At 38.6% G+C, this 23586-nt stretch overlaps 1 protein-coding gene across 1 annotated transcript in view; it reads left to right on the top strand.

The window, feature by feature from the left end:
- The window catches only part of SLC7A11 (solute carrier family 7 member 11), an 86936-nt gene extending 65291 nt beyond the window's left edge, over nt 1-21645 (top strand). The window contains exons 10-12 of the mRNA XM_006124420.5: nt 1134-1283; nt 3098-3275; nt 9964-21645. Coding sequence (XP_006124482.1) covers nt 1134-1283; nt 3098-3275; nt 9964-10031 — 396 coding nt within the window. The 3' untranslated portion in view covers nt 10032-21645. The remainder of the gene's footprint in view (nt 1-1133; nt 1284-3097; nt 3276-9963) is intronic.
- Nucleotides 21646-23586: the final 1941 nt, after the last annotated feature.

Genomic DNA, 23586 nt, shown 5'->3' with positions numbered 1-23586 from the left:
GGAGGGGGCTTTGGGTTGTAGTAGGAGGTTGGTGTGTGTGTGTGTGTGTGTGTGTGTGTGTGGAGGCCTCTGGATGGGGGTGGAGGCTCTGGGGTGGCCACGGATGAGGGGCTTGGTGTGCAGGAAGGGACTATGCTGAGACTGAGAGGTTCAGAGGATGGGAGGGGGCCCTGGCCTGGGTCAGGAGGTTGGAGCTTAGGGGAGGGAGTATGAGAGCTTTGACTCAGGGTGCAGACTCTGGGCCAGGGTGGGGTTTGAGGTGCAACAGAAGATTCAAGGCTGGAACCAAGGAGTTGAGAGCATGGGAAGGGCATCAGAGATAGAACAGGGGGCTGGGACTTGGGGGGGACAAGGGATGCTGAGTCCAGGCTGTACTTACTCCTCAAGCAACTCCTGGAAGCAGCGGCATGACCCCCTTCTGGTTGGCTCCTAAGCAGAGGTGCAACCAGGTGGCTCTGTGTGTGGTTCCCCCTGTCTGCAGGTGTTGCCCTTGCAGCTCCCTTCAGCAGGAATTCCCAGCCAATGGGAGCGGTGGGGGTAGTGCTTGGGGCAAGAGCAGCGTACAGAGCCCTCTGGTTGCCCTAAGCTTAGGAATCAGCCAGAAAGGGGATACGCTGCTCTTTCCAGGAGCCGTGTGGAACAGGAATGAAAAGGACTGATGTATCAGATGCAGCCTGCCAGCTGTAGTTTGCCCACCTCTGCTTTAGATTCACGTTAGTAACTATAAGTTTAATTAACTGCCAAAGTACGTAGACATTAAAGATCTCATAGTAGGGGTGTGTCCTGGTGTTGACCAAAATTTCCCCTTCTCTTGCTGTGTACATCCTTCTGTATGAAGCTCGCTGCTGTTCTTCACCCCAGAGATTATTGCATTTCAGCAATGTGTTTGTTCTTGGTTCTGAGCAGGGTGGTCTGATGCCTGAGGGTAGGAGGGGGAGAGCCACCCATAAGAGCAGGGAGGCAGTATGGGGGGCACTCCCTATAGCAGTTAAAGTTAGGTGGGGGAATAGGGGTAGTGTATTCCCCAAATGCTACCATGAGTCACCTATAGTGTACTATAAATACAAGATGACGATGTAAATAAAAGCAGTTGGGACATTAAGACTCTCTTATGCTCTGAATTTCTTTTGCAGCACCCGTTAACAATGATAATGCTCTTCACTGGGGATCTCTACAGCCTCCTGAACTTCTTAAGTTTTGCCAGGTGGCTTTTTATTGGACTGGTAGTTGCAGGGCTGATTTACCTCAGATATAAACGTCCTGATATGCCTCGTCCTTTCAAGGTAATTTCAGCAATTTGACTGTTTTTACATAAATCTCTCTCCATATACTTAACCCTCCTCTATTCCCATAGCCTGATGAGGCAGTAGATTTTCTGGAGTAAAATGTAAACTGCTTGCAAGCAAGCTGTGTTTACAGAACTGATTCTTTAACTATAGTTTAAATGTTTAACATTAGAATTTCCAGCTTGTTTCTCTCTGCAAGATCTCCAAAGAAGAACAAAAATGTTAATCTAGCACTGCTTCTCTCCAGAGAAGTCTTTCGTGTTCACTGTTGATGAGGTCTGAGGAGAAGTTGTATATTTATATGTAGGTTGGTGTGTGAAAATGAAGTTCTTCAATTTTGCACACAGGCTATGTTGAGGGAGTAAGGTAGTAGGTTGTGATTAATGTCTAATCTAACAAACTGTGTGAAGATGCCTCCTAATTGTACACAACTGTGTATCTATGAAAAGGCCAGTGTTTTGGGACATTACATCTGGACCCCTATCTGGTTTCTGTTTTGCAGGCCCAAACAATGTCATCCGTGTTTTTGCAATGTGAGTTAATGTCAGGCACAAATAATTATAGTTAGATGTCAAAGGTATATTTTTTATTTTTATTTTCCTAATTTCTCTACAGAATCTTATTTGGAATCAATCACACATTTCAGGTGCAAACAGGTCACTGGACATTAAATTACCGATATTTGTGCCCACAGTTAATTGCAGGCACTGTTATGTGTGTGCACTGATTTGAACCCTGAAAAATTGCTCAAATCTGGCCTAATACTTATTCCAGCCTTTGTTCTGCCACCCTTATTTATATGAGTATACTATACCTTATTTATATGAGCTTACTATATGAGTATTCGCATTGAGGCTATTTGTAAAGCAAGATGGTACATAGCATGAGTAAAAGTGGCAAAAATTGATCCCTTTTTAAACAGGTGAAAGAAACTTAACTTAAAAATAAGTCTGTCTCCTTGCATTCTTTTAGGCATGTAAATGAAAGGACAGCAGGTTAGCATATTTCTCTTCGATTTCTTCGTTTTACTACACATTAACAGGGCATAATATAGTATCAGTAATGTCTATGGGCAAGGGAATTCTCTTGAGAATTCACCATTACACCAGGTGTCTAGTTAGCAGTACCATCAGGCACCTTCTTCCAAGAGGAGAAAAGACAGTTTATATCATCACTGTCAAAAGTTGAGAGAATTAATTGCTATTTTTTTCTGTTTTCAGAGAGACACTGATAAGTTTATCAGTCATGCTGTCAGAAGCACAATACTACTTCAGTACCTGTCAGTTATCTCATGCTATCAAATATCTTTTATCCATGATTAAATTACAATCTTGTGCTCTTCTAGCCAGATTTTGTTTTGCACCTTCAGAGGGATATCAATATGTACATTATAATTTTAAAAGGCAGCTGGCGACTTGAGCGCCTAGCTTTATATTAAAATGGGATCTAATAGGTAATTATCACTGAGGAAATCTTTACTATAGTTAGTGCTTCTTGTCTAATAGAAGACTAGAAAAGGACTTTTGTAGTGTAACGTATTTACAACCTTTACATTTTAAAAGATGCAAAGCACTGGTGTTTTAGTGTGTAATTAACAGACTGCTGTAGTGCTTACTGCATAATGCTGTATTTAATTTATTTTCTTTAGTTACATTTCAAAGGCATGTTCTAAACATTAGTATTTCTGAAGAACTATAGTGTGCTGCTGTGTTTTATCCAATTTACATTTCATGGAACATTAAATACCTGTGTCATTCAATAACCAAAGTCAGCGGGAAGTAATAACTTTTTTTTTTTTGCCTGTGTTTCAGGTACCGCTATTTATTCCAGCTTTGTTTTCCTTCACCTGCCTCTTCATGGTTGCACTGTCACTTTACTCTGATCCTGTTAATACTGGGATAGGCTTTGCCATAACCCTGACGGGTGTCCCTGCCTACTACCTCTTTATCATATGGGACAAGAAGCCAAGATGGTTCAGAAGACTCTTGGGTAAGTCCACATTTTTGGTCAATCCCTGTAATAGGGTTGCCACCTCCATAACTCCTGCCTCAATTCCCCCATGTTAAGTCTTCTCAAAAACTCCACTGTTTGGTTTGGTAGATGCAGTGATTTGGCCATCCAGCTAAGTAATTAACAAAAACTCCATCATTATCCAAGTACAAACATAAACACAAAGTCAAGTATGTCTTGCCAATTTCAAACTAGGCTTAGTCCCCTCATACGAAGGATCTGGTCCATTTTCAATAACTAATACTACTTGATGCACCTCCCTCTGTCTCAGCTTTCAGCCAATCACAGACCTCTTTTTCTGTGTCTCCCTCTTTAGTCCCTCCTGAATTGCGATGGCTCTCTACTGAGCAGTAACTTCCAAAGCTTGCTACTTTCCTAGAGGCCTTCCTTGACTTTTCCTTCTCTCCGCTGGCATCTCACTATCCAGGCTTTTCCCTTATCCATTCCAAAAGCCTGATTGAGCCATTTTTCCAGGGGAGCAAGTTAAGAATGTCACAAATGGTGCTGAAGCCCATCTCCTCTTAAAGAGTCAACTCCTCATATTCCAAGGACAGCAGAGCCACTTGATTTTCAGTCAAATGCTGTAGCCAGTGTTCTGCCAGTTAAACTAACTTGCCTGGAAGGGTCATGTCTGGAGTAAGCTCATTCTTTGAAATTTCAACCAAATCAGACAGTCAAGCATTTAAAAAACAACAACCAAGACATTTCAGAAAATTGAATGCCTCTTCACTCACGCCACAGGCATCGGATCCCATTTAATTTACTGACCACAGCTATTTGCCCATTTCAATAGATTAAATGTTTCCATGAGAGGACAACAGCATCTGACCCAAAGGTAGTCCAGATTCTGCACATGCTACTCAAACCAAACACCTTCCACAGGACTTAGTTTCAAGGCTGCTGGAATCAAGCCCTTCATAAAAAACAGATGGTGATGTGACTCTTAGGTTTCATCTAGACTACGTTATTCTTTCAAAAGGAGATATGCAAATTCGGTGCTAATTTGCATATAATCTTCTGAAAACTTTTTCAAAAGTGAACACAGTTTAGACGGGTTTTTTTTTAAAGAACCTCCCCCCCTTTTTTGAAAGAACCCTGTACACCTCATTTTTTAAGGAAGAATGGCTATTAAAAAGTAAAGTTACGAGATAAAAAGCTCTATATTTGACATATTGTTATGATGGCTGTTTACATCTTTTCTGTGAATGACTTCCAACATATTTACCTGAAGGAATTTAGCTGTCATTTTTTAACATCTGAATCTGAGGAAAATGTTTATTTATTATTTTTGGATTTTTTTTAAAAAACACATGAAACTTTTGATATGTTGGGGAAGAGCTGCCTGAATTTCTTTTGGTTAGAGAGGGAAAAACAGCACAATTAGTTTAAAAAATGCTGTTCCATTCCCATGTTTCCTTTTGTCACTCAGCCCTATTTTATGAGGTTTTATCATAAGACAGTGCTTATGCTTCTGTTTGCACTGAAAACTATCTCCTAAGAGATTTGCGAAATGGTGAGTAATGTTAAACAAACTTGGGTGAAAAGCTTGCCTTATGCTGCAGACATTTTGCAAAATCTACAGACATTGACAGAAGATGACTTTCCCCTATAGTTTATGAAATTAAAAAAATCAAGAGCTTTCCCCAACTCCATGCCACTGGGATTTATTGGGCATTTAAAATGAGCTTGTCCTATTAAAGATGCTTAAAATACTCGTGTGAATGCAGCCTGTACTTCTGCAAATGATAGGCCAGTTTGTGCCACCCAATGCATGGAGTTCTGGGAAAGTTCTATTAAAGTCAATAGCATTGTTTGCAAAGTAAAGTGTTAGCCAATGTAAGAAAATCTAAATTTGGCCATTGAGGTTTTAGTCAAAATCTTAAAATAAATATATGTATTAGGTGCTGTGCTATAATTACTTACTTACTTTGTTATTACTGGTGTCACAAGAGTCTCTGTGGAAAGCACTGGTACAAATGACAATGATTTAATAGACTCCTGAACAGCAATTAACCAACCTTATTCTGAAGAGGTGATGTCCTTCTTACTGTATGATTTCTCTGGCTTGAAGTTTAGCAACTGGAATATATTTTCCTGATAAACCAACACTACTTGTTTGCATTTTTCTGATGAGAAGCTCTAAGGTTTTGCAACATGGTTCCTTGAAACTCTGTGGCCACAGGATGCCAGTGTTGAACTATATTACTCAGGTGAAAGGAAAATATTCTCTTTAAGGGAGATTGGATATACATTAAACCTTTTCTACCAACTGATTCTTCTAGCCCTTTGGAGAACATCAGATCTTCATGCAGGAAATCAAGCCAGATGTCTGTGTAACACATATAGTCACATAGTGCTGGCTCAGAGGAGAAAGCAGCAGACACCTGTCAATATGGGTGAAACAGCTTGTTCACTTTCCCCGTGTTATTCCTATAGTAACAACAGTAGTTAGAGAAAACCAATGCTGGCAGTTCTGGGGCGGGGAGGAGGTGATAACCTACTCATTAAATAAACAGCTTTGTTTCAGAGTAAGCGGTGAGAAATATCCCTGGGGTCATTTAAAAAAAAAAAAGATCTTACTTTGCAGAAGTTGATACTGTTGCACTGTAGAGACCAAAGAGCATTTTTCACATACATTGTTTCAGGATAAGTCCATTTAAGATACTTCTCTGAGATCTGAATAATGCAGTTAGCTGATCTCCCACAGAGACTACAACATAAACATTCTTCTTATTTATCAAATTACCATATTTAATAAAAAATAACTTTTCTCACTGTGGAATTAATATGCCTGGCCTATGCAGGTAGCCAGAAAGATGTTTGGGTTTGCCCTGCCTTCCCCAACTCTCAAATGTCTCCTTATCTTGCACTAGAAAGCTAATATTTCACTAGTATTAGACACCTAGGACACACAGTGCTTGGACAAATTGTATCTGTACCGGGTTGTTTTCTCACCATTTACAGAATTAACCTAAAACTGAAGATAATAAAAAGGGCACCCACAAAAGTAAATCTATAATGAAAAGAATGTAACAGAGATCAGAGGTGTACCTGATTCAAAACACATGAACTTGGGGGTGTTCATTAGCAGCCCCATATTTGGATCTCTATTTACCCAGTGCCCTGTCTCTGTATAATGAGCTGAGTAACTCCAACCTTTGAGGAGTTTAAAATTCAGCAATGGCTCTGTATTTTGAGGCTTGAGTCCATATCAAGCCTGATATGCTGATATGTTGTACATATAAAATCTGATATGCTGTATATATAAAATCCATCTATTTCTTTAGCTGCTATTTCCTGACATCAGAGGGTGCCACTTGCCCATTCAAGGAGTAGTATGATATGTTCAGTGCAGCTCTGCTTGTTGAGTTAATGAGGTTGGGCTCCACAGGAATTCATCTTAGCTTTATGCTACAGAACAGCAGCAGGTTCCTTGTCCTGTCATATACATGTCCACTAAATCACTGCTTTTACTGTGAGAATTCTTTTCCATTCCAAGCCTTTGCTCTGTGGTTATAGATAACAATGCTGAGTTCCTGCACAGGAGGTCTAGATGACAATAAACCTGACTCTCATTTATGCTAAGGTCTCTTTAAACTGCTGTGGAAGCAGGGCCATTCTTAGGCACAAGTAGAATGCACAGTGGGAGATATGGGACTGTGTTTGTGAAGCTGGTGAGGATCCTGGGCACAGGGTTAGCGACAGTTGGGAACACAAGTAAAATATGTATGTGTGGAGGGTTGCAGTACCCCCCAGTTCCCATGACTATGCCTTCTTGTCCTACTCCTGCCCCTCCTGCAGTCCTGGATGCCACCAGCCTGCCCCTCCTCCATTTCCCCTCCCCCTGCCTTCTTGTAGGACACCATAACCTATAAAGACAACCCTGTCTGGAAGTATAAAAAGGGTTTTACAGTGGATACGGATATGACCTGTGGTGCCAGAATGGTGTAAATGAGAATCAGACTAAATATCTCTAGCCACTGCTGAAAGCACATAAGTACCATCAGTTTTTCAGTGTCTCACTTCCATAATCCAGGCTTCAATAAAAAGTATTTCTTCAGGAAAAAAATCCTTACCTTAAATATTGTATTCAAACTCTCCACCGAAACTAAAAGGGTAGAAAAAGAAGAGCAGTATAGAGATTCTCCGTTGCCTTGCACCTTAAGTCATTTATGCCAGTGCAGAGTGAGTTTAAAATGCTAACAAATCAGAATGGTAGCGTTTTGGAACCATATTGCCCTCACTTTGCACTGTTATTAATGACTACACAAGGTACTGGGCAGTGGAGAATCAGGCCTTCTATTGGCAAGGATGCCTCACAGTTTAAGATTAGCTTTGAGGAAGAAGCAACTCTTTCCTTGGTCAATATTTGTTATTGGTGCCTGCATATGAATCAACAGTGTAAACAGGAAAAACTCTTAAAGGACAAATCCTACTAATCCCTAATTCTTATCTTCAATAAAGAAGAATAGAGTGGAGTGCAGGATCAGATCCAGGAGATAACCGTTACAGGACCGCTTGGGAATAGTGACCATAACATTTAACAGTCCTGTGGTGGGAAGAACACCTCAGCAGTCCAGCACTCTGGCATTTAATTTCAAAAAGAGGAATTACATAAAAATGAGGAGGTTAGTTAAACAGAAATTAAAAGGCACAATGACTAGAGCCAAATCCCTGCAAGCTGCATGGGAACTTTTTAAAGATACCATAATAGAGGCCCAACTTAAATGTATACCCCAAATTAAAAAACATAGCAAGAGACCTAAAAAAGAGTCACCATAGCTTAACCACCATGTAAAATCTGCACCGTCCTTTGTGGGTGATGAATCTGAGGAACTATCTCGGTTTGAAATGTCATTAGAGGAGGTTTCGGAACAAATAGAAAAACTTAATGTTAACAAAGGGGATCCAGTAGATATAGTATACTTGGATTTTCAGAAAGCCTTTGACAAGGTCCCTCACCAAAGGCTCTTGTGTAAATTACATTGTCATGGGATAAGAGGGAAGGTCCTTTCATGGATTGAGAATTGGTTAAAAGACAGGAAACAAAAAGTAGGAATAAATAGTAAATTTTCAGAATGGAGAGGGGTAACTAGTGGTGTCCCCCAAGGGGCCGGCCCTGGGACCAATCCTTTTCAACTTATTCATAAATGATCTGGAGAAAGGGGTGCAGTGAGGTGGTAAAGTTTGCGGATGATACTAAACTGTTTAAGATAGTCAATACAGAAGCAGACTGTGAAGAACTTCAAAAAGATCTCACCAAACTGTGCGAATGAGCAACAAAATGGCAAATGAAATTTAATGTGGATAAATGTAAGGTAATGCACATTGGAAAAAACAACCCCAAGTATACGTACAGTATGATGGGGGCTAATTTGTCTACGACAAATCAGGAAAGAGATCTTGGAGTTATCGTGGATAGTTCTCTGAAAACTTCCACATAGTGTGCAGCAGCGGTCAAAAAGGCAAATAGGATGTTAGGAATTATTAAGAAAGGGATAGAAAACAAGACACAAAATATCTTACTGTCCTTGTATAAAACTATGGTATGCCCACATCTTGAATACTGTGTACAGATGTGGTCTCCTCACCTCAAAAAAGATATTTTGGCCTTGGAGAGGGTTCAGAAAAGGGCAACTAAAATGATTAGGGGTTTGGAACGGGTCCCATATGAAGGGAGGTTAAAGCAACTGGGACTTTTCAGTTTAGAAAAGAGGAGACCGAGGGGGGGATATGATAGAGGTATATAAAATCATGAGTGGTGTGGAGAGGGCGGATAAAAAGTTATTTATTAGTTCCCATAATAGAAGAACTAGAAGACACCAAATGAAATTAATGGGTAGCAGGTTTAAAACTAATAAAAGAAAGTTCTTCTTGACACAGCGTGTAGTCAACCTGTGGAACTCCTTGCCAGAGGAGGCTGTGAAGGCTAGGACTATAACAGAGTTTAAAGAGAAGCTAGATAATTTCATGGAGGTTAGGTCCATAAAAGGCTATTAGCCAGGGGATAGAAATGGTGTCCCTGGCCTCTGTTTGTCAGAGGCTGGAGAAGGATGGCAGGAGACAAATCACTTGATCATTGTCTTTGGTCTACCCTCTCTGGGGCACCTGGTACTGGCCACTGTCGGCAGACAGGCTACTGGGCTAGATGGACCTTTGGTCTGACCCAGTACGGCTGTTCCTATGTAATAGGAAAATATTTCTAACATGTAACATGTTTAAACCAGTGCATTTATATTATATGTACCTATTTATTTGGGTTTATTTTGGATCAAGGAGATTCTGACACAGAATATGGGTGCATCATTTAGCATATTTGGGCCTTAGTCCAACACTGACATTATTTTCAGATAAACAACTGTGCAGAGAATTAACTCTAGAGATAATGTCTAAATAGAGAGAAAAGTCTCGCCAACAAATGAGAGCTCTTCTATGCTTCATAATTGTTCTCTTTGGCACAGAGCTGAGCAAAATATTACTTGAAAGGGTAAGACAGTGGTATGGCTCTTTAAATGGTACATTTTATGATGCTATGACAGGTACATCTAAATATTTATGGACATGTATAATTGGTGAGTTGTACAGCTCTTCTAGGAGAATCTTCTTTGATTGCTTCCTACATATCTCCAGTTTCTTTAATAGTTTCTTTAATATTTTATCTTTCCAGGTAAGGTAACTGAAACCCTGCAGATCATCCTGGAAGTTGTCCCAACAGAAGATAACTTGAAATCATGATCACTTACATCCTGAAGAAACAGATGTTGCCTGTCTGTCCCATTCCAGCTTGGAACATTCACGTGAGGAGAGTTTTTTCCCTCCCTGGACGTTCAATGAATTACAAGAGCAAGACAATTACAATGAAACCTGAAAATGAATTGGTTACCAGAGCTTTAGGTTTTTCTTTGTTTGTTTTTTACATTCTCAAGTTTTCATACAAACAGTTGGTATGTAGAAAGTATATTTGCTCTGTGTTATAAAATAACAGAAGCCACAGAACTGCTGTGGACATCAATTCCATCTCTTCTGTCTGTGAGAGTAGAAAACAAAGAACAATCTCATCCATATTTCTCTTTTATAATATTCAAGTTTAGCAAGCCTTAGATTCTTCAATTTGGGGATTTTGCTGCATTGTCAATGACCATTTGTTCTGGAAATGTTTTTGTAATCAGAAATAGTGTTTCTTACACGTTGCTCATGAAGAACCTAGACTTCATTGGAGAGAAGGGCAAGGTAAGACTCCTTAGCTAAAAGTTTGGGTCAGTCTTGTTCTTCCTCTTCCTCCATTCTTCACTCACATGTTTCACATGTTACTTCCCTTGTCTCAATTTAAGTAGCATATCAGTTCCCCTTATACAAACATGGTGACTTCACCCATCTTTGTGGTGGACTAGTAGGATTGTTACATTTCCTAAGGCTTTTTTTTCCCAATAGATGAGTATTGAAAATAGATATTTAGTAATTTGACCCATTTTATAAGTTTCCACCAGCCTACTAGTTAGCACTGGTTTTATTACTTCCATGGTAAATGTATAAAAAATATCTCTGCTTCGAGTAAATTCTTTCAAATAAGACAAGACATTTAAAATTCAACCATTGAACATACATGAATATTTGTTGTCTAGGCATATGTGGATCTGCAGTCCTCATTTAGGCAAAGCTCCCATTAAAGTCAATTACAATTGTTTAACAGATGTGATTGGAAGTGTCACCAGTTCTGAAATCAATGGGAATTTTGTCCAAGGAAGGACAGCTATTTTGGAATAAACATTCTAAGTGACAGGCAAACTAGAGAAATTTGGAATGTTGAATTGGATATATACACAACCTATGGGATATTTTCTTATACACATACCATGTTCTTAGACCTCGAAATCTCATCAAATAATGTTCTCCTACAAAACTTACATCCTTGTTCCCAATTGTTTCAACTGAAACTAGAAATTACAGAGGAAACCGAATTGCAAAAATTGAAGGCAAAATGGTTGACAATCAAAACAGGTTGTTGTTGCTGGGGGTTTTCAGGTTGTGGTTTGGGGTAAGTTTAGCTCAATTGTGACTTAGCTTGTCCCTTCCTGTTGATAATACTTTGCACAGTAGGTGAACATTAAAATATTTTAAATGCTTAAGAAAATGGTTCTATATTTCAAAGACTACTCCAGCCTTATGATAAGATTTTACAGTTAATGTTAGAATAAAAGTAATTAGATATTTAATGCACTACTTGTAAAACTGTTGCCTATTAGATCGTTTGCTTTTTCCAAATTTTCATGAAACAGACAAAAGTCTTTTAAAGTGATAAATGCTGAGGAAACACTAGAACTATCAAAACTTCTACAGTTAAATGGATCCTGTCAACCTGAAGTAATCCAATTTTAACAGAGAAGAGGTTTGAAGTCTGTACATTGCTTCTGAGTTCTCCTGCCAGTTTTTGTGGTTTTACAATCACATTTTCCTGATTTTTATGCACTGTTTTTCTCTCCTGTTTGTGTGAAAGACCCACAGAAACAGGGAAGATGTAATAATTGACTAGATTGTGTGCGGTTAGTGTCACTGTTTCCTCTGTGCTGTTAAATGGACAAAGTAAATAGGACAGTATTTTTCCTCTAATCTCTTTCTGTTACAGTAACATTAAGAAGTTGTTTGAAACTAGAGTAGGCAAATATCTTCAGACACATTTTTAAGTTGACTGGATCCCTTTAAGTTTACTCTTGTATTATTTTCATTTTCTTGTTAGAGAGGCTGAAATTTAGAAGTGTTAAGAGAGTCTGTTCCAACATTCACTTTTCACTTGCATTTGTTTTGCTCATGCAATTATTTTTCCTAAGAGAAATCATTTCATCTTCTGCAATTGTGCATTTGAAAGAAGAAAATAACTTGTGAAATAACAATTATTTTTAAAATGGCACACATAGGCTTATGATACTAAGTATTTATTCAATTCCATGAATACATACAATGTTAATGCAAAAATATTTTGATGGGATGTCCACTGAGTTACAAAAAGTCAGTACTAAGAACATGTGTTGGGTGCTGAAGCAATGGGAATGGTTGCACAAAACAAAAGAAATGGACAATATAGAAATCCTTGAATGGTGTTCTTCACCTTTTCTAAGGTGTCATCTTCAAGATCCCCCAAAATAGCATTTTAAATCTATGTTTGTTTTTCTCATTTAGGGTCCGATCCTGCACCCACACAAATCAATGAAACTAGTATAGTGTTAAAGATTTGTGTCCTACTATTACTAGTTTGGATAAGAATCAGGACTGTAAACTTTTATACTCCTTTTTTTCACCCTCAACATCTTTACCAGCCAACTACTACCAAAACACCAGTTCCTGGGAAGATGGGACATGATTTTTTTTTCTTTTTAGTGTTGATCTTTTCAAGCTTTGTCTGATATTCCCTATGCAGGCAGAACTCCCAATGAAAATGTTATCACTGGAAAGACTTCAGAGAGATTCTGAGTTGCAGTCCTTAGAGCACAACATATAGCTTTCAGCCCAGGGAAAGGGCAGGCCACAGTGAAGGTAAATCATCATTGCACGCTCTCTACTCCAGAGTACTCTGGGGACAGAAGTGGTCTAGAGGCATGTTTAAGTTATTAGCATCCTGCCCATAGCTCTCTATGGGCATCAGTGTCATCCAGAACTTCAGCAGTGCTGCAGGTCCAGCTTGACATGCCCATCCCATTCCTAGCCTCCCACCATCTATGCCTGACCATATGAAGGGGTTATCATATAATAGCTTGATGTTATCTTACTAAATTAGTGCACTGGGGCTATTCTCCTCTATTCAGATCCAGGGCTTTTAGAGCCCCTTTTATGCTGCTCCTTCACCGAGCATGTAGGAGTTGGAGTGGCTGTGAGGATCTCATATTTCAGGAACAGGTCATTAGGTCCTGAGAACCATGGCTTTTGTTTACATTGATGTCAAGGAAGAGTGGGTAAATACCAGGTTTTGGGCTAGATCTGGTCCATGTGGGTTAGCTCCTGGAGGTCCCCACTGCTATATTTACTTGCATGGCTGCAGGTACTGGTGACTGCAGCTCCCATTGGCTGTATTGTGGTCCGTTCCGCTTCCCACCACTCTCATTGGCCTGGAGCGGCGATCTGCAGCCAATAGGAGCAGTAATCCCAATACCTGTTTCCATGCAGGTAAAAATAGCAGCCGTGGCTAACTCTAGCAAGCCACTGCCATGTTATTGTCCCTGTTGTAAAGTCTGTATAAATCACTACTAAATCAGAACAGCAATGCTTTGCACTTACTTACCACAGGCATAAAGAATTCCATGGGTACAGGCAATGAAGAATCATCTTAAATTGACCAGCAGCTACGTATTCTTAATCTGCCCTGTAATTCTTCCTCCGAGCAGGGAATTGGATTAGATAGTTTCGTAGGTCATTTACAACCCTACATTTTTATGATTTCTTAACTAATCAGGAGAGGAATTACATGGACATTACTTTCAATTATGAATATCTGCATGTTATTTGTTACTGCATTGCCTCCAGATAATGTGGTGCCAGTCAGGGATCAAGATTCCATTGTATTAAGCATTGTTCAAACATGCAACAGTAACACAGTGCCTACCCTAAAAAAGCTTATGGTATGAGTATAGTGGGCTGTGTCTACATTGGCAAGATTTTGTGCAAAAGTTGTTGCTTTTGCGCAAAATCTTGCCACCTGTCTACACTGGCCGCGAGTACTTGCATAAGAATACTGACGTTCTAATGTATAAAATCAGTGCTTCTTGTACAAATACGCTGACGCTCCTGCTCAGTGATAAGCCCTCTTGAGCAACTGTTCTTGCACAAGAGGCCAGTGTAGACAGGCAACGTTAATTTCTTGCACAAGAGAGCGTCTACACTGGCATGGATGCTTTTGCGCAAAAGTACATCTCTTGCGCAAAGGCACATGCCAGTATAGATGCTCTCTTGCGCAAATACTTTAACACAAAAACTCTTGTGTCAGTATTTGTTCAAAATCTTGCCAATGTAGATGTAGCTGTGATGTATGTGACTGGTGCTAAAATACTAGATAAAGGCCATATAAATTCCTAATAAGACTATGTAACTATTTCCACCATCTATGAGTAGTTATAACTTCTAATATAACATAGAAAGGGCAGTCTAAGAACAAATCTGGTTTTTATTAGCATGCTTGCTAAAACTAAGTCTATATTTTAAACAAAAGTCATTATTTCCATATTTTTAAAATCAGTCTGTGTATGTATGCACTCTTTCATTCATATCTAAATATTATTACTGTAGGACTGTGAATGTTTACAAATGTTGAGAAGATGCTAAGATGCATTTTATCAATGTAGACATGCAACATTGTAGCATTTTCCTGAAATTTAAAAACCTATTTCTATATATTTTCCAAATATCTAACACTTCTTATGCAACCAAACTCTTAACTGCAGTGTAGCTTACCTATATGCTCAGTTGTAAACACACACACACACACACACACACACACACACACACACCCCTATAGTACATAGGTATACATTATTTCCATAATTCATATATTAAAATTGTTTAAATAAACACTTATAAACACTAGGAAAGAGGCTACTAGAAAAATGAATACAACTTCTGTGCTATATTTTTCTAAATACATAGAGATAATTTACTTTGTGTACAGATTTTCAAATATTTTACTTTGATTTTGCAGTTCAAGACAAGTAATATCTTTTTACTAATATATAGTCACAAAACCTGCTTATTATGATCTGTTATAAATATATATCTGATCTGGCACAATCAGTTAAAAGGTCAGTTGATATTAGCGGTTGTGGCTGAGAAACAACATCAAAAACAAGACACTAAACAATTAAAGCCAGTATAATAAAGGCTTTGAAAGTATATCCATTATAAACTCCATGTTGACCTTAAACTTCATGTGATATATTTAATCTTGAAGGCTGTAAATATATTTATTTATACAAAATGTGGTATGATTGTTTTGACCGGAAATAGTTAAATTTTTTGAAATTTGTCACTTCAGTAACATTTCTAATTTTTTTTTCCAGTGGAAAGAAATTGAATAAGCTTTCCCTGAAAACTTTCTCTTGCCCTTTTTTTTTTTGTTTTTGATTACCTAGTATAGAGCAAGTGCATATTTTTTTTAGTTTTGAAAAAAAAAAAGAAAATTGGAATTTTGAATTAAACATAGAAAAAAATATATTTTAAAAAGTGATGCCCTTCCTTCTTCAATCCAACACTTAAAAAAAAAGCCTTCTGTTTTCTTTTAATCGCAGAAAGAGACAAAGAAATATAACTTTTCTTGGTGGTTGAATGTGACTGTTCTTATTTCTAAATGCAAATCATTCCTAATTTTAACCATGAGGATTCTACTATTAAAGGGGAAAGATTTTAAGTTATTGTTAGTATAATGGAGAGTTAATTTTCATAACATGCAGTAAGATGAAAGGGACTTTGCATATTATCTAATGCCTTCAAATTCCCTATGCAAACCTGGCCATTATATTAGGATTTAGCCTAGCTTAAACAGGTGGTATGTGTTTATGAAGAAGATATTCCAGCTAAAATATTTCCTGATGTGTACCATATCCATATCAAACATTGTATCCAATGATTTTTACATCCTGACTTAAGTATTATATAGGGTAGGACATCTGATCTTGTTTAGAAGTGGGTAGGACAACTAAGAGCTGGAGCTGGGCTCTGGAAGAATCAGCTTCCATTATAACATAAATTAACCAGAATAAGAGCAAGTAAAACCAGGCTGATGAATTTAATTTGGTGCTACTAACCTTGGTGGGCTCACTACTTCAGCTACACCATAGAATGAATACAATTCCAATGTAGACAAGCCAGGTTATGCTTAATAAGGTTGTAATACTCAGCCAGCATTCTACAGTCAGTAAGATGCCAAGAGCAGGAAGTGAAGTATGCATGGTATTCCGTGATTAGCACAGTGTACTCATATGGGTTGTCACCTATGCTTGTGCCCATCCTTTGCTGTATGCAAGCTGTGCTTGCTTTCACATACTACCAAAGAACTAAGCCCAGTAATTTGTGGTCTGGATTTCTGTTCAAGCAGTTCCAGTGGCTGATGTAGGGTTGATATATTAGGACTACTGGAGACACTGCAAGATAAAGGCAAGATTTGCTACTGAGATGTTTAGTTATGAAGGCTACTCTGCACATCATGAAAGGTCATTTCTGCTTTATATGTTTATGAAGAGATTCCCTGCATTGTCCCACTCATCTTTTTGTATCAATGGTGTTTTGGTAATGGCTGGCCTTGCATTAAATACCTTGTCACTAGTGTCTAGTTGAGACATATTTGGGACTCTCATTTTTTTCGCTCTGTAAAATGTTATATTTTGGCACCAGATATCTTAACTGTTATGTCTGCATAACAATTGTATCATTAAGCTGCACAATGTTAATGATAATGTAATTTCACTTTATGCTTTGTGGCTGGGATTTAGGGTTCTGCTGTCTGTATACATCGGGTCATACTTGAATGTATTTTCTGTTCACCCCATTTTTGTTAAAGTGCAATATATTAGCATGTTGACTTTGATTACAGATTTTTACATTGGCCAATGGATTCTCTTGTTACCAAACTTTGTTAGCCAGGACTGGATTTTGCTTGTATGCTGCATTTTTGGCAAGGAACTCCAAGAAATTATAACTACATTGACTTGCCAATTCCTGTTTACATTTTTTTGTTCTTGTTTTATATTTAAAGGAAATTTAACTTAAAAATGTTATTTTTTTCTTCAAGCAAATGGGTTTTTGGGTGGGGGAGAGGGCTGCGGGGTGGGAGGAGTGGGATTCTTGTAAATGTACCAAGTAGCTAAAATACACTTCTCAATAAAGGCTCAAAAGAGCTGGCAGTTTCAATTTGCTTTAAACACATTATGACAAGAATGCTAACAAAATTACGTTCTAAAACTGGGTTTTAATATTTTCAGTCTGTCATATTTATGAGGATCTACAGTTGCTACAATAACGTCTGTGGCTAGGACCAGTGCTCACTGCACATAACTCATTCTTTTTATGCATTCTCTCTCTCATAGGGAGAGCTACAAAATTTTCCAGATGGTAGTCATTTCTTCAGATGTTTTCCCATTCCCAGCTAGATCTTTGAAATGCAAAAACTCCTCTTCACCCCCCACCCCTTTCTTAATGTTGCTGGGATCTCATTGCAGTGGTGTTAGAATAAGTTTTAGGGTGGAGATGCTGAAAGCCACTGAACAAAACTGTAATCCCTCTATATGATGGAATCCACTTCAAATCGGAGGGTGCTGCTGCATTACAAGAACCTCTAGCTCCAGCACCCCAGTTCACCACTTAGAATTAACGCATCTGGAGGTGCACGTAGAGTAAATGAGCCTGAAGTAATTATACCCATAACACATCCCTCAGTCCAGAGTGCTCTCTTTTAAAATGGATTAGACCCTAGAGTTCTAAGATGCATTTGGTTTTTTAAACCAATGTTTCTAATTGCATTTTAAAAGTGCTATTTGTGACACAAACTTTTTCCATCCAATTGTTGATTGGAGTATTACAACTTTGTGGATGGGAAGTATGGCTTTAAATATTGTGGGACTGTTTTTATTTTTTCCCTGATGCCCATTGGCTTTCCCTCAAGGAAAGCCATTTGAGGCAGTTTTAGCTGCCAGCAACTATCTGCTACTCAGTCATTACTGTGTAATTGGATCTAAAGTACATTGTATAAATTACTAGTAGCAAGCTTTGCTTGCCTAATTGTGGTATCTAGCTGACTTCTAGGGATACTAATCAATGCATATGCATAGTGCAGTAGACTGAGAACTGTATGGCTGAGTGAATAAGTCTTGGAGTGCACTTGCTCTTTCTCAGTCTCTGCACATTTAATGGTTATAAAAGTGTCAAAAAGATCTTGGCTTTAAAATGAGTACAGTGCTTATAAAAGGTGCCAAATTGACACAGCACTGGAAACTCTGCTCTGTGTATAGACAAACAGGTTCTTTGGTTGTGGATTTTTGTAATTGTTTCTTATTCTATACCTAAAACAACTGTCAGAAAACCATATGTAGAGTTTTTATAGGTGTGTGGTATCCATTGAATATGTAGCAAACATTTTAGTTAAAAGCTTCCCACTACTGTAAATATGGAATCGCTTTATTAGGGGCAAACAGTGTAATACATAGAGCACAGTCAGGTGGAAGCAATGAATTTTTTTTTGAAAGTCTTGGGCATTATTTACTCATTTACAGGTTTGCTGTGTAAACCCCAGCAGCTGTTTTTATTGGAAAACTGATATGTGCTTCTTTCAAATTGAGCCTTTGCATTGGGATATATTGTTTACATCCTTGGTATTCTATTTCTTTCGCCTACATTTTCAAGATGCACCCTGACTTCATTTGAAGATTCTGAGTATCTATCAAGTGAAAGCATCTCCTTTTAGTGGCTCTATTGCAAGTGAACATTTTATGAGATCTGCATTTACTTTAAACCCGGGCACCCTTCTCCTACATTTTTAAAACATTTTTTTTTCATGTTTGGGAATTGTCATGTCAAAACAGAAAATGAATTATCCAGCAGATACCAGATGAAATAGTGTTTTTTCCAAATTAAAGTATTCCTGATTTTCACATAACTACCATGAATTAGCATATATAACCTGCACTCGAGTATAACCCACACTCGAGTATAACCCGCGGCTTCTTCTGATTGTATAGAAAAAGTCTTAGATAACCCGTGGACGAGTATAACCCGTGGGTTCTATACACTAATTCATGGTGATTGCACATACCAGCTGCCAGTGGGGGGAACGAGAGCACAGCACAGGCACGCTGGCCGGCCTGCAGGAAGGGAGCTGCACTTTCCCCCAGGCCCTTCGCAGCTACAGTCAGGAGCAACCCATCCTCCTCTGGGTGGGGGAATGGAGAGCACAGCACAGGCTTGTGTGTAAAAATAAATGTGTATACCCCGCAGACATGTATACCTGTGGGGAGGGGAGTGTTGTAAAAATGTGTATAACCCACGGGTTATATACGCTAATTTACGGTACATGATTTCAAGCACTTCCACAGCAACTCTTCTCAAGATACTGTAAACAGAGGCTATTAAGAGTTTTTCACATTCACTACCAAGCCTCTGAAGAGTATCTTGCATGTGTTGCTGTATTTCTAATTTATCGCCAATGCTAACCCATTCCACTTACGAAAGATATGAGGACAAGTATAAAACCCAGCCTAGTTTTTGCCATTTGCACTTTTAGAAATTAGAATGTGTATTAGGAAACTAGTAAGTACTAAAAATAGAGATATAGTCAGATTTTTAAAATGAGCATATCGGTCTCTGCATGGACACCAGAACATTTACACATGCATAATGGGTAGTTGTGTGCATAACATCCAATTTATGGCTCAGCTTTTCATTTTCATAACTAACCACTTGTGTATGCAAGTGTAGATTTTAATGCATTGATACAAGCATGATTTCAAATATCATGGCCCGCATTGGAAAAATTTTCCCCATCAGTTTTAAGGGGAAAAGTTTGGAATTTTTTGAGACTGAGGGCATTTCATTCCGTATTTTTTAATCTTTCAGATGATCTGATCTGACTATAGGCTGCTTGGGGCAGGGAATGACGTTTCCAGGGAGTCCTCACTATATTTTGCAGGTGACATGCTGCATAGTGAAATTCAATATTCATAAATTACCTTGGCTGCAGTTCATATTTCATAGCTCTGTTGGCTAATTTATGTGCCAGATATATTAAAATAAATCATTAAATGCTGTGAGATTTGATGTTTATTCTGCATGCAACGGCACACCAATGAACAAAACTGCAGCAGTTTTTACTGATGCTAAAGTCTAGCTACCTGTGATTTTATAATAAACATGAATCAGAAAAAGGCACAATAAATCATTTCCTGTACTGTCAGCTTGGCAGAAATGATTTATCTTACCTTTCTGACAAGGCTGGATTTGACTGCAAGCCTCAAACAGCTTGACTGTTGCTTGAGATCAGGCAAAGGCATTCTAGGGCATGAAAAGCATGGTAACTTATAAAATAGCATGTAGTGTACTGGTGCCATATATGTGTGACAATATATGAACTCTGAAGTGCTTCAGGTTATATTGCATGATAATTATTATATCTTACAATGAAAATCCTGAAGCAATTTTAATTCCTTCTCCCATATCTTAAACAAAACAATTTTCCATTTTTTCCCCAAAATTGAAAACAATTTTTAGAGCACTCCAGAAAGAGGGAAATGTAAAGCTTTTATCTGAAGTGGACATGCGGGTGATAAAATTCTCCATACCCCTGTTCAGCTATGTTACTACTTTCAGAAATGGAATAGCATTCCCCACTGGATACTTAGTGAAGTGGAAACCCAATACTCCTTTTATCCATTCTTTAGAGATATTTTTGTATGTGGGCAAATATCTTAGACCGTGCTGGCACTACTATTAGGTTTTGCTCTGTTGCTGATGGGATCCTTACAATGATGCCTGCACCAAACTTCAATACTTGAAATAATACATTTTGCAGCTAAGCAACTGCCCTGAACAAAGGGGCTGTGTCTACACTGGGCCACTTATTCCGGAAAATCAGCCGCTTTTCCGGAATAAGCTGCGAGCTGTCTACACTGGCCCTTGAATTTCCGGAAAAGCAACGACGCTCTACTGTACAAAATCAGCCGCTATTCCGAAAAAACTATTCTGCTCCCGCTCGGGCATAAGTCCTTATTCCAGAACACTGTTCCGGAAAAGGGCCAGTGTAGACAGCCCAGTAGTCTTTTCTGGAAAAAAGCCCCGATTGCAAAAATGGCGATTGGGGCTCTTTTCCGGAAAAGCGCATCTACATTGGCCACAGACGCTTTTCCGGAAAAAGGGCTTTTCCAGAAAAGCAGCCTGCCAATGTAGACGCTCCTTTTCCAGAAAAACTGAAAACAGAATAGTATTCCGTTTTAAGTAGTTCCGGAAATTCATGCCAGTGTAGACACAGCCAGGGTGAAAAGGAATTATGGTGTCAGGCTTCTTGCCTGTGTTTGTGTATGGATGGCTTGTGTAATAACAGTAATACTGTGGCTCATTTGGAAGATGTGCTCCTATTGGTAACTGTTATGTATGTGCCAATGTACAGAAGACAGATTGGTGCAATATGAGTTCGCACATGTTTTGTTATGTAGTGTAATTTGAAATGTATTTATACTCAACCTGTAATGCTTTTAGTTGGCTTCCTCTTACACTGTATATGTGGTTTTGATATATTTGTTCAAAGCAAGTTGTGTAGAAATGCATTTCTGTGTTGGAAGTTTAATAAAAAATCAATAAAACATTCTTTAATATGTCGGTTTCATTATTGTAATAATATTTCTAAGGCAAAGCTAGAATGGCTGCATTGCTGATGCATTTGTCCAAGTTTCCATCCCTAATATGCAAGAAGAGACAACCAGAAAGCGTAAAATCACCTGCTGTGCACTTGCACGCACACACACACACACACACACACACACACACAATACAGTGTATGGGGAAAAGGCTCTAGATCAGAATCATGGGAAAGCACTGCACTCACAAAGCATCCAAAAAAACCTGGTTGGCATGGCATAGGGATACTGGTATGTCCTAGAAAAAAATCATCCCAATAGTTTTATTGCAATGGATTTATAATCTAGGCAAACACTTAAATGATTTAAACAATGACATTATAAAATAGGGTACAATAAAACACTAATAGCCCCTTCAATCTCTCTCTCCATTCCTTTTAAAATATCTCCTATTCCCCAAAGTAAATGGGGCAAAATAAGATGGGACCGAATTTTCTCATACATGACTGACTGATCATAAAATAACTGCCTTTTCTTTCTCTGTGTATGGCTACTAATGAAATGTCCCAAGAAAAGGATAAACTTAAAAAACAACAAAAGGTATGGTAGCACTTTATAGACTGACAAAACATATAAAGTGCTACCAGACCTTTTGTTGTTTTTTAAGTTAATCCTGTACAGACTAACTCAGCTACACCCTGAAGCCCTAGAAAAAGGTACTTCTTGGCTATCGGTAGCTTGTGATACTTTTTGTCTCTTAGATGAAGAATTCAAGGCACATAATGCACTGTAGAATAAATTGATTTGCTAGCATCTTCCATCCAGATGTGTGACTTTGTAATTCAATTGGTAGTTTACCGGATCATTTTCACTGAACTACAAAGCTATTTTGCCACAATGAATATGCCCCTGTTTGAGTAGCAGAAAGTAGCCATGACCAAAAGTAAGGATTCTTGTTATAATCTTAAATTTTCAAGCAATATTTGCCCATCAACCTTTTGTACCTGTAATTTTAATAAAAAGAAATACCAGGAAAGACTCAAAACAATGGTGGGTGTATGTTCAGAATATGGTTAAAATATTTATGCTTAGTTTCACTAAATGATTTTGATTACCTTAAGGTGAAACATCTAGAAGTGATGGTTCTCACCTACGGTGGATAGTTTTGGGAGATACTACAAACAACAGTAGGTGATGGGTATTGTTTACTGATAATGAACTCTACCACCTTCTACTGAATTTACTAAATGTACCAATATTATGCACAAAATGTAGGCCTGGAATTTTGAACATGTCTGAACTTGGCGCAACATGCCTCAAGATAGCATAAAGAATTGAAAAGGTTACAGAAAGGAAAAAAAGCAGTAAACGTCCAAAACACATGAGCTGTTGGACAAATGGCTAGGCCAAATTTTCAAATCACACAACTGTGTGCTTGAATTTCATTCATACAAATGGAGACACACATGCAAAGTCAATTTGCTTCTCAGGTAGTGGTGAGCCCAACTGCCAGATGCAGAAATCCTGGCGTTAGTTCACATATATAGCTGAGTGCATGTACAACAAATTCTGAGGACCATATAATGTATAGGGCAGGGGTGGGCAGTAAAAAAGTGGCGGCCTGCCAAGGATAGTCCCTGATGGGCTGCCATTGCTATGTTTACCTGCATCTCCACAGGTATTGGGTGATCACAGTTCTTGTCGACCGCAGATTGCTGTTCCTGGCCAGTGGGAGCTGTGATCACCTGATACCCATAAAGGCACAGGTACACATAGAGGTTAGAGTCCACTAGAGATAACCCTGGTGGACTGTATTAGAACATACTAAATTCATGGCCCATTTGGTAAATTTCATATTCATAGGATTTTTAACTTTTACATTAGAAATGTCACAGCATTGTAATTGCAAGGGCCCTGACCCAAAACAGAGTTGTGTGTGTGTGTGGGGGGGGGGGGAGGTGGAGGGCAGAGAAAGG

This window comes from Pelodiscus sinensis, chromosome 4, assembly GCF_052426305.1.
Source record: "Pelodiscus sinensis isolate ZL-2025 chromosome 4, ASM5242630v1, whole genome shotgun sequence".
NCBI classification, from domain to species: domain Eukaryota; kingdom Metazoa; phylum Chordata; order Testudines; family Trionychidae; genus Pelodiscus; species Pelodiscus sinensis.
This window is presented reverse-complemented; position numbering and strand designations above follow the sequence as displayed.